This window comes from Rhinatrema bivittatum, chromosome 5, assembly GCF_901001135.1.
Source record: "Rhinatrema bivittatum chromosome 5, aRhiBiv1.1, whole genome shotgun sequence".
In the NCBI taxonomy this organism is placed as follows: domain Eukaryota; kingdom Metazoa; phylum Chordata; class Amphibia; order Gymnophiona; family Rhinatrematidae; genus Rhinatrema; species Rhinatrema bivittatum.
Genome location: NC_042619.1, coordinates 289522681 through 289535007, shown reverse-complemented (window position 1 = coordinate 289535007; position 12327 = coordinate 289522681). Strand labels below are relative to the sequence as shown.

At 47.6% G+C, this 12327-nt stretch overlaps 1 protein-coding gene across 4 annotated transcripts in view; it reads right to left on the bottom strand.

Annotated features, from left to right (window-relative positions):
• Positions 1 to 3683: 3683 nt before the first annotated feature.
• The window catches only part of KCTD9 (potassium channel tetramerization domain containing 9), a 78830-nt gene continuing 70186 nt past the window's right edge, over positions 3684 to 12327 (bottom strand). For all 4 annotated transcript variants that reach the window (XM_029604100.1, XM_029604103.1, XM_029604104.1 and 1 more), the window contains one exon: positions 3684 to 6403. In XM_029604100.1, coding sequence (XP_029459960.1) covers positions 6287 to 6403 — 117 coding nt within the window. In that variant the 3' untranslated portion in view covers positions 3684 to 6286. The remainder of the gene's footprint in view (positions 6404 to 12327) is intronic.

Below are 12327 nucleotides of genomic sequence, written 5' to 3'. Positions count from 1 at the left end.
ACAGATGCACTTGGGAGCATCAACTTCCTTATTGGCGAGGTCAGGAGGAAGACCTTGCCCTGCTTGGTGTCAAACCGGACTCCCAGATATTCCAAGGACTGGCAGGGTTTGAGACTGCTTTTGTCCAGGTTTGCAACCCGAGTTCCTGAAGCAAGGTGGTAAACACTGTTGGTCACCCGGAGACTCTCTTCTATGGACTTTGCACAGATCAATCAGTTGTCCAAGTACGGGTGGATCAGCATTCCCTCTCTTCTCAATGCTGCCACTATGACCACCATAATTTTGGGAAATGTTCTGGGGGCGGTGGCAAGGTCAAAGGGCAGTGCCCGGAATTAATAATGGTGACCCAATACCACAAAGCGTAGGACACGTTCTTGCCAGATTGGAATATGTAGGTAGGCTTCGGATGAATAGGTAAAGGGAGGTTAAGAACTCTCCCGATTATACGGCTATTATCATGGAGCATAAGGTTTCCACGTGGAAATGAATCATTCATAGATGTCGGTTGATGCTCTTGAGGTCCAGGATAGGGCAAAAGGAACCTCTCTTCTTGGGTACGATGAAATAGATGGAATAACAACCCGTGTTTTCCTGGGGCACAGGTACTGGGATTACAGACCTCATCCTGAGGAACCTTAACAGGGTTGTCTCCACTGCCTGCTTCTTGTGCTGGAAGTGGCAAGGAGATATCATGAATATGCCCCGAGGAGTGCTGCGAAGTTCCAGCACATATCCTTCTCGTATGATCTCCAGTACCCATTTGTCCGAAGTAATTTCGACCCACTGTTGGTAGAAGAGGGACAGTCGACCCCCTATCTCCTCGTTCCGAGGGTGGGTCGGCAAAACATCATGGGGGGGGGTTCCGGATGAACCTGAACCCGAGCCTGACCCTCTCGGACTGCCGACTCCGAAAGGATTGAGACCTCCCAAAGGACAAAGACCTATGAAATGTCAAGTTTCTGTAGGGGCGAAAGCATTGGGAGCCCCTGGATCGACCTCTCTTGGGCGAGGGGCACTGTAACTGCTTTCTCTTATCTTCTGGTAGCCGGGGTTCTGGAGATTCACCCCATTTACTGGCTAGCTTCCCCAATTCGCTTCTGAAGAGGAGTGATCCTTTAAAGGGCATCTTTGTGAGATTTGCCTTGGAGGTTGCGTCTATAGACCAATTTCGCAACCATAGCTGTCTTCTGGCCGCCACCACTGAGGCCACTCCTCTGGCCGAGGTAGGGTCTAGTTCCAAGCCCACATCAGCTAAAAAGGCAGTGGCGTGTTCCATAACCACTCTGGAATTCACCCCGAGTCATCCACCTCCTGAGAGAGGAACTGGCACAAACAAGCTACCAGGGCACAAGAAGCCATCTGTAAGGTCATTACTATTGCGTCAAAAGCCTGTTTAAGGATGGATTCCATCTGCCTCTCATGTGCATCTTTTAAGGTTGCTCCTCCCTCCACTGGGATAGCTGTTTGCTTAGAGACTGCACAGACCAGTGCATCCACTTTAGGGAAACGCAAACATTCTCTCGCTTCCGGATCCAGTGGGTATAGCGCTAATGCTCGTCCCCCTTTAAAACTTGCTTCTGGGGCATCCCATTCCAGGTCAATCAACTCCTGGATGGCTTCCAGTACTGGAAAGTGAAGAAGAATCCCATTCTGATTTCTCGTCAGAGTCCGCCCCAGGAACTCCCAGCACCTTCAGCATCTGGGAAACCAGGGCCGGCGATTTGTCTCTATGGAAAAACCGTAGCATGGTCCAATACGGTTATAAACCAGGGGGAATTTCCCCATCTTCCAAGGAATCTGGATCCTCTTCTTTGTCTGTGCCGTCTGAGTCCCTGCCAGGGATACCCTGGGTGAGTCAAGGCATGCCTCGAGGTCTGCTGATAGGACTGGGAGAGGGAGGGCTGAGGATCCTTCAGGACAGGGGCAAGTGAGGTAGCAAATTGCACCTTATGAAGGCTAGAAAGGCCTTGAAAGAATTCCACCCAAGAGAAGTTGGCCGGGTCCATGTTTAGCCCAAGAGGTACTGGGGTAGGTGCCACTAAAATTTCCCTCTCCCATGGATGACCCAGTCCCGGGGTACTTCCAGTTAAGGCTGTGGCTCAGCGCTTACCAGCTGAGTACAGAGACGGTCTCTGGCTGAGGGGGGAGAGGGCTTTGGCCATCACTGCTGTGCTCCACTTCCTGTACCTGCTGCCTTTCAGCTGCTTAAGCAGCAAAGTCCACGCCGGGAACCGGCTACTAGACTAAGACACTCCTCTGAGGGATCTCGGAAATCACCTCAGGATTTCTCAACTGGGGGAGGGACCTTTAGGTATCACCGCAGGAGAGTGGAGCTCAATCTTTTCTCCAATTTAAAAGTAGAATTTCTTCTTCCATAAGGTACAGCGATCCCCATAGAGAAAGCATGCCCACATCTACTGGAGACGGAGAAATACTGAAGGGCTGAGGTCACTGCAGGGGTGTATTTAGGGAGATGTGTCAGCCTTGAAACCTAACTCAGTCTCCATCTGCTGGCAGGGGAGCATAAACCCATTGCTCCTGAGTCCATCTACTACATGCTAGGAAATAATAGTTCTGCTTGCTTAGACAATGCCTAGTGGCCCCAGATTTTTTTTTTTATTTTATTTAAAATTCTGCAGCTGTTAAAACTAGCCCAGTTATCGGAGCTTAAAAGAAAAAAAAAAAAAAAAAGTCCTTCAGGTACCCAAAATCATTCGGTACAAGTTCCTTCATGTGCTTTTCTCACTATGAATAAACAAGCGCTTTGCAGGAGCAACAGAGCAATGGAATCTTCATCTTATTATTACTTTTAAATATAGTCTGATCAACGGTATGTGTGAACTCAGACTAGTACACTGACATAAGTGCGATTACACAGTACAAATACAACTGAAAAAACATACTTAAGAGGGAATCTTCTGGACATAGCTACATGGTGCATTTGAAGTATGAGTATCAGAGTTCTCAGAGCTTCCATAAAATAAACACGTTACATACATGTCAAAGACTAACGTCTCACTAGTAGAGGTCTGGAAGCACACACAAATCTAGGCAAATGTTGCAATGAATGGCAGATTGGTGCAGTCTAGTGTTTGCTGTAATGGTGAATACCAGTAAGGGTTCATTTACAAACAGGCCGATACAGAATGGGGCACGCTCGGCTGAGCGCACCGTTTCACCCCCGTTTGGCCGCACGTTTTTGATGTGCTATTATTACCCCTTATACTGTAAGGGGTAATAATAGCGCGTGGAAAACATGTGGCCCCCCCCCCCCGAAACTAATAGCACTCATCACATGCAAATGCATGTTGATGAGCCTATTAGTTAGTCACCCAAAATACAGAAAGTAAAATGTGCGGGCAAACTGCACATTTTACTCTCAGAAATTAACACCTGCCCAAAAAACTGCTTTTCTGTACACCCTCCGACTAATATCATAGCGATATTAAGTGGGAGGCCCCAAAAATTAAAAAAATAAAAATAAAAAATCTGCTCGCAGGTTGTAAAAGAGACGCTCAATTTTGCCAGCGTCTGTTTTCTGAACTCGTGGCTGTCAGTGGGTTTGACAACCGACGCCGGTAAAATTAAGCGTCAGCTGTCAGACCCGCTGACAGCCGCCGCTTCCGCCAATAAGGAGGCGCTAGGGAAGCGCTAGTGTCCCTAGTGCCTCCTTATTAGCGCAGGCCCTAATTTAAATAAAGAATCGCGCACCCAGGAGAGGTGCCTGGGCACGCTTCAGGAGAGTGGGTGCTCGCCTTGGAGCGCCAGCTCTCCTGAGGAGTTTACTGAATCGGCCTGAAAGTGGTTGTGAAAAGGTGTCTGCTGAAATGAATGGCGTTCTGGTCCCATTTATGGCACTGGAGAAGGACAGGCTAGGGCAAACAGTATATTGGGATCCTAGCATAACATATCTACTATTATATGTTTAGAAAAAAAGATCTCTGAAAAGAAATTCATACCCTCTGTGCACTGGGAATGCAGCAAGAGGTAAAATATATCCTTCCCAATTAAAATGCCACTGCCTGATCAGTTTTAAAATTCTTGAAGCAACTTCCCTCTCACCCCTCCAGATTCAGCTACATTGATAACAAACAGCAGATGGAATGAGATGAGACCTTGTTATGCAAGCCGACTAGTGTAATTTGTGACATCCCAGCCAGCAAGGATAAGCACAAGTCTCTACCTTGGCTAACACAGCAGACGCCATCATTTTAGGAGAATTGTGGGGCAACTGCACACAGAATGTGTTTCAACTGACAGTTAATTGAGAAGTACAACCACTTATCGAGTGAGGTTTAAAGTGCTGCACAGTAGGCCAGGGCATAGGCTGTAAGCTAGACAGATCTCCATGCAGAGGAAAACACCTGTCTGAACAACCCACAGGATCTTGGACAAGTTTGCAAGAATGGGAGGGGCTCCCAGCTACTGATGGATCTTCACCCTCCCCCCCATGCAAACTGGCATACAGGCACCTCAATTCTTGCGGAAAAGAGAAGGACTCCTCATGCCACTCATGGAGGAAAAATTATTTCCAATTCAATTAATCGTAACAGTCAATGCTAATGCTACCCTCTAGAGCTACCATTTTCATTTTTGCAACATGAATGTAACGCATTTGTGTATATATTGCATTGAAGATTGAATAAATATAAAATTGCATATATTGTAACTTCTATAAATATAAAAATCAGAACACACATAAAAAGAACCATGCTATTTGTAGAATATGTAGATTTAACCCAAGCACCCTATCAGATACTGCAGAAACTCAGGTGAGGGAGTTACACTGGCCCAGCTAAGGTTGGCTGCACAAGCATTGTTTCTGTTTTGCCAATATTTTAGTAAAATACTTTATTGTAGTTTGGTTGTAAAAATAAAAATAGAATCGGGGTTTGTATGTTATATCAAATTTACTTTTTAAATGTTTCTGCTTGCTTGCTGATGAATGACAGCACAACTACGCCTTTAACAGCCAAGGCCTCAGGTACGGTGTCCCTTCCCACCACAAACACATACAATGTTTTACGAAAAACATTTACTGCAAATATTTAACATGAGACCTCCTTCCAATTCACTATCTCCCCAAATATATTCAGGCCTACTTCTATCCTCTATTCTGCAAAGTGATAACATTTCCAATCTGAAGATAACCAATAAGCATAAACCACAGAATCCTGGCTCCTCACACAAAAGTCTGTTCCTAAACATTTTTCATAACTTTGGTGAAGTCAGTGTGCAACTGTATGGTTACTTTTTTTATGGAGCAGGACTGGTTTATGGTGATGCAATAATACTCTTTTCAAAACTGATAAAATTGTATGAGGCGGCAATGAACCAAAATGCTATTTAAAAGGAAAGAATCAAAGGGTTTGCAGTTACATGTGCGTCTAATAAATGCCAACTAAATGCACACTGGCAGCAACATTACAGGTGCAACAGGCTCTTCTAGGGACAGTGACGCCCATTTATAAGGCTGCTTTTGGGATATTGACAGCGAGGGAGGTAATAAGGCAGTAAGTACAGAATATCACAGACAAGCGATCCTGCATGCGAGTCCAGAACTGCTCTGAATACCTGAAGTGTCTCAGAAAACCACTGAAGGGTAGTTTAGAACTCATTATGCTGACCAGAAATTTGCTGCCGCTCCCACCTGCTCGGAGATGGCTGCACACAGCTGTATAATGTGCAACCCATAAAGTACTCGCAAAGCTAGTCTGGAGAACAATGCTTTAGAAATTCAGATTTAGCACTATGGTCTTTTTCCCCCAGCCTGCTCTATTTTTGAAGGCAGAGTTCAATTTGCTTTGAAATACAATACATCTGCCCCATAATGTGATCAAAACGGCTCATTACATTATAAGGACATGGTCTGGCCCATTACACTTTCCTGAGCCAATATTGCTGACACTGCCACACCATCTCAGCCGACCTGAACTCACAAAATTACACACATGGAATGGGGCCAGCCCCACCACCCCACTACTAACAGAAGCAGGCAAGCTAGTGCTAGTAAAGGAGAGAACACACATGCAAGGAAGTTACTAGGAGCTGTCTGGTTATTTCAGAAAGTTTTGCCAATGGGTAAGTTTCATCATGGAGCCATCTTCTCTCTGTGGCGTGCAGCATCACATGAAGGCAAGCAGTCTCCTTCAGTACCATTTGGAAGAAAGGGTTTTCTAATTCCCTCAATCTCAGTGTTATGGCGTTCCTGGATTTGGAAGGGATGCAAGTTTAAAACAAAACAAACAAAAAAAAGGACTGAACCGATGATTTTCCCTATAAATTCTTATCTAACACTTTGGGACATGTGCAAAGGTGTCAGCATCTCTTCAAAGATGGCTCCCTTCACATTGGAGCCTCTCAGGTTGGCTTCCTGTAGGTCACAACCGGATAGATCACAATTCTAAAAGTAAACACATATGTAAATGTAAGTACAAAGCCTTACAATGTTAAACAAGTTAACTACCTTTGTGACAAAATTCCTACTTCCTCTTCAGAACAAAGGAATGGAAAAAAGGAAAATTGGTTCTTACCTGTTAATTTTCTTTCCTGCAGTGTCACAGATCAGTCCAGACAAGAGGATTTTGCATCCCTACCAGCAGATGAAGGCAGAGAACAAAACTTTGAGGCACTGCTACATAACCGAGATTGCCACCTGCAATCCTTCAGTATTGACCGGTACCCAAGCCAAGATGTCTAGCTTAACAAACCCCAATAAATCTTGGGCGAACAGAGACTAAACGTTGGAGCCCCCTGAAAACTAGGCCCCCTTGACTTAACACAAAGCACATACCAAACTATGTACACTTTTCATTAATCTGAGTATATCACATACCAACTCAGCAACATCCAGAAGCAAGGAAGTCTTTCGAAAGATGGGGACGGGTCTCTGGACTGATCTGTGGTACTTCAGGAACGAAAATTAGCAGGTAAGAACCAAATTTTCCTCTCTTGTTTGTACTCCAGATCAGTCCAGACAAGTGGGATGTAACCAAGCCCCTCTATTCTGGGCAGGAACTTGAAAGACCCGTGCGCAACACACTTTCCCCAAAAGACACCTCCTCCAGCGCCCGCACATCCAAGTGGCAATGTTTGATAAAAGTGTGAACAGAAGACCACATCGCCGCATGACAAATCTCCTGCAGAGAAAGCAGTCGACACTCTGCCCATGAGGTTGTCTGCGCCCTAGTGGAATGCGCTCTCAACTCCTCCAGCACTAACTGGCCCTTACAGATGTAAGCTGAAGCTATCGTCTCTTTCAACCATCGTGCAATAGTGCCCTTGGAAGCCTTATGTCCCTTCTTTGCTCCACTGAACAGGACTAACAGGTGATCAGATCTCCGAAAGGCATCTGTCACCTTAAGATACCGCAAAAGAATTTGGAACACATCCAATAAGTGAAGCTCCCGTGCCATAGGAGCATCCGCAGACAAATGCGCAACTTGATCACCTAGTTAAGGTGAAAAGAGGAATCCACCTTAGGCAAAAAGGAAGGAACCATAGGTAAAGAAACGCCCTCCTCCGAAAAGCGCAGGAAAGGGTCCCTACACGACAATGCTTGCAGCTCAGAAATTCTTCTAGCCACCAGGAAAACAGCCTTCAGGGTTAAATCCTTTAAAGAAGCCCTGCTAACTGGTTCAAAGGGAGGACCACACAGCACCTGAAGATCCAAATTCAGATTCCATGCTTCCGAACCGGAGGATGCAGATGTTTTGCCCCCTTGAGGAAATTAACCACATCTGGATGAGATGCCAACGATCTTCCCTGAATCCTAATTTGAAGGGACCCTAAGGCAGTGATGGCCAACTCCAGGCCTCGAGTGCCACAAACAGGCCAGGTTTTCAGGTTATCCATAATGAATATGCATGAGAGAGATTTGCATATGCAAATCTCTCTCATGCATATTCATTATGGATAACCTGAAAACCTGGCCTGTTTGTGGCACTCGAGGCCTGGAGTTTGCCATCACTGCCCTAAGGCATGTACAGCAACAGATGCGTCAGCCACAACTGAACAAGAGCATCGATGCCCTCTGATCTGACCTCCCTTCTGCGATTAAAAAACCGATCAGTCTTCACATGAGGCCCACTGCTGGTCTGCCCCACCTGTCCTGAATCAAGGCGAAGGCCTCTGTCGACAACTCCCACTGCCCTGGATCCAGACACTGCCTGCTGAGGAAGTCCGCCTGCATGCTGTCTCCATGGGAAGCAGCTATTCTTACTAGATGTTTCTCTGCCCAAACAGTTCTTGCGCCTTCAGCACTTCTAGACGATTCTTTGTTCCACCCTGACATTTGACGTACACCACCGTTGTCGCATTGTCCAAGAATACGCGTACCAACTTGTCTTGAATGAGAGGGAGAAATACCAGTAAGGCTTCGCACAATACCCTGGTTTCCAGTCGATTGATGGACCAGGTCGCCTCTTCGGATGACCACTGACCCTGGGCCGATTTCCCTTTACAAATTGCCCCCAACCAGAGAAGGCTGGCATCCATGGTCACCATCACCCAGTCAGGCACTTCCAGATCTATCCCTTTCTCCAGATTGTGCCGAGACGGCCACCACAAGGTGGACCTGGACCTGGCATCCTCTGGCAATGGCAAAGGAAGATGAAATTCCTCTGAAAGAGGATTACAATGGGATAACAGAGCCCTCTGCAGCAGGCACATGTGAGCAAAGGCCTATGGAACTAATTCCAGTATAGAAGCCAGGACCTGCAAATAATCCCAGATCCTGAGAATTGAGTCGCAGCAGCTGAAGGACCTGACTCTGCAACTTGACTACCCTCTCCGAAGACAGAAACACCTTCCCTATCCAGGTATCGAAGCATGCCCCCAGATATTCCAATGACTGGGCCAGCTTCAAATGACTCTTTACCAGATTTGTCACCCAGCCCAACAAATCCAGGAGTTGCAGGACTCTCTGGACAGAGCGACAACACGCCACTTCCGACTTCGCCCGTACTAGCCAATCGTCCAGGTACGGGTGCATCAGGATACCTTCCTTCCTGAGCGCCGCCGCTACTACTACCATCAACTTTGTGAACATGCGTAGCACTGTTGCCAACCCAAAGGAAAAGGCCCGAAATTGGAAATGTTCCCCCAGGACCATAAAGCTCAGAAACCTCCGGTTATCAGCCCGAATGGATATGGAGATAGGCTTCCATCAAGTCCAACGACACCAGAAATTGCTATCACAATGCACGTCGTCTCCATCTGAAACCGCAGCATCTGGAGGGCAGCATTGTCCTTCTGCAGATCGAGAATGAGCTAAAAAGTCTCACCCTTTTTTGGAACCACAAAGTACACAGAGTACTGACCCTGCCCCCTTCTCGAGAGGAGTTGTAGTCGATGCAAAGTATCCCGCACTGCCTCTCACTTGTACCGGGAGACGCAGCAGGAGATTACAAAGGTGTCCCTGAGTGGACAAGAAAATTCTAAGGTGTAGCCATCTCTTACCACCTCCAGGACCCACTGGTCCAACATGATCCTGGTCCACTCCTCATAAAAGAGGGACAGCCTCCCTCCGATAGCCGCTGGAGAAGTGCGGACCAGCCCACCTTCATTGACCCATCTTCCTTCCACCTCCCCCATGGGGGCCATCGTCCCTCGGAGGTCTGCGTTGGGCTCAAAAGGACTGCTGTCTACCCGAATTCTGTTTTTGCACCGCCGGCCCAGGGCTCCTGCCAGCGCGAAACCTCCATGCCTCTTGGAACCCAGCTCACAGAGGCAAAGACTTCTTGGGGGTTTTCATGTACTCGGGCAATTATTACCCTATAACTCTCCCAACTGCTTCATAAGCTGCTCCAGATCCTCCCCAAACAGCAGCTTGCCCTTAAAGGGGAGGTTAGACAGCTGCAGACAAACATCCGCAGACTAATTTTGTAGCCATAGGAGCCTCTGCGCCACAACCGCAGAGACCATACTCCTGGCCGAAGTCTGGATCATGTCATAAAGGGCATCCGCCACATAGACCATTCCCGCTTCCAAGCGGGAAGGGTGAACTGCCTCAGCTGTTGTCCCCGACCGCTTAGCGTGTGCCTTCTGCACCCAGCACAAGCAGGCTCTCTGCATCAAGCTTTCACATACCGCCGCACAAAGCCTCAAAGCAGAACCTCAAACAGCCTCTTGAGTGGAATCTCCAGTTTCCGATCCTGGATATCCTTCAAAGCGAGTGCATCTGCCACTGGGATGGTCGTCTTCTTGGTAACAGCAGAAACTGTCGCATCCACTCTGGGAATCTTCCCCGACTCCAATATATGTTCTGGCAAGGGATATAACTTAGCCATAGCTCTGGCTATGTTCAGGCCCGCTTTGGGAGATTCCCACTCCCGATCCACTAACTTCACCTTCTTAGGCAATGGAAAGGCCTGGGGGGTGGGGGGAACCAGCCATAACCCCTCCAGGACTGGGTTTTACCCCCTCATTATCCGAATCCTCTTGCGAGACCTTCATCCCTAGCTCATCCAGCACCTGGGAATTAGCAGGCCCAGCTCCTCTCTACGGAACAGACAGATCACCCGAGGATCGTCACCAGCCGCAATAAGAACCTCGTCCGGATCCTGCATCAGATCCACCAATGTGTTAACAGGGTCCTTGCCTGGATCCACCAAACTTCCATGCATCTGATCCGGATCATCTGTCCTATCGGACGTGTCTTCCTCCGCTGCGGCTTGTCTGAGCCCCAAAGACCGCAGGATCCCTCCGGACTCATGCTTCTTAGCCGCCCGGGACTCTCAGGTAAAGGCCTCTTGGTCCCTGCTCCCTTCCTGGCCAAATAGGTCTTATGGAGCAGAAGACAAAATCCGTTGAAAAAGCTTTGAGATTTGAAGAAGAGTCTGGGTCCGTGTCCCCCTGCGCCTCTTCCCTTCCCCTGCCACCACAGGGTCTTGCTCTACAGGAGAGGAGTCCTGAGGCTCTGAAAAAGCAGCCTGACTCCCAGCACGTGCAGACCAAATGGCCACTGGCTCCTCTGCCCAGCTGACCTCATGCTCCTGCCGACCCCCGGGAATCCCAGCCCCTACGCAGCCGCATTCCCGGCAAAACGCAGTCGAATCGAGGTGAGTCCATCTTGAACTGCAGCTGCGACAAACTTTGCCAAGCTGAGCGGCAGGCTGGCATGATCGGGCCTAAAAACAGCCCTTGCTGAAGTGAAGAGAGAACGGCGCTGTAAAGGCCCCTGGACTTGATGGAGGAAAGAATTTGCCCCCCGCCCCCCATCCTTACCTAATTCAGCCGCTCAATCTGCCTCAGCCCTGCTCTTGCTGCTCTTCCTTTTTTTAATTTTTTTTAAACTTAAAGATATAACACACAGAGAGCCAGGAAAGAAAACTAAAATACTTCCCTTTCATAATGATGCTGAGCCCTGAGGGTGCCAGGGACCCAGAGGGGGTGAGGGAACCAGGACCCCGGCTTTCACCCCTCCCTGACAACAAGGATCTTCAACCCTCTCCCCCCCCCCCCCCCCCCCCCCCCAGCTCTGCTCTACCTGAGGGATGCCCACGAAGGAACCTAACACCTCAGGGAGCCGAAATCTCATTTTTTTCTTTTTTTTAAACTCATACTGGAGACAGAGAAATACTGAGGGACTGCAAGTGGCACTCTCTGTTATGTAGCAGTGCTTCAAAAGCTTTGTTCTCTGCCTCCATCTGCTGGTAGGGATGCATAAACCCACTTGTTTGGACTGATCTGGGGTACAAACAGGAATTTTCACTAAGCATTAAGTGCAGACTGAAGTTAAAATCTTCAGGGTTTTATGTTCCTAATTTTCTTATTTATTTGGTGCTAGGACATTGCCAAACAGATAGATTAGTCCTGCAGCATTAAGGGAGGGGAGACAGAGTAAGTTTTCCTGCAAACTCAACAGAGGTTAGTGCAACAGGAAAGTAAAGTGACATTGTCTGCAAAATTAACTTCCACCCAAATTCCTCTTTCAATACCTGCCAACTTTCTCCTCTTACTCTGGTTAAAAATGTAGTCTCTCTGTTAGGGGTCAATTTTCAAAATGGAGTCTGCAGGTGCAAAGTCTGTGGGTACTTTTACCCACGGACTTTGCACTAATTCTCAAAAGGGAAAGTGCATGCCTACTTGAAAACTGTCCAAGGAAAAACATCTACCTGCAGAGTTTTGGCCTTGCTTTTGCTGACCAAAATTATGTCTCCCATGGCCTAGGCATGCCCTGGCAATGCCTCTACAACATGTGCAGTTTTACCTACATACAAGTTGTGCAATTTTCAATAGCATTTCTACCTGGGTCAATGGCTTTTCAAAATTGCCCTTTTAGTTGTTACTGTACTGTGTATATTCAGAAAAATAAATCCAGCACTC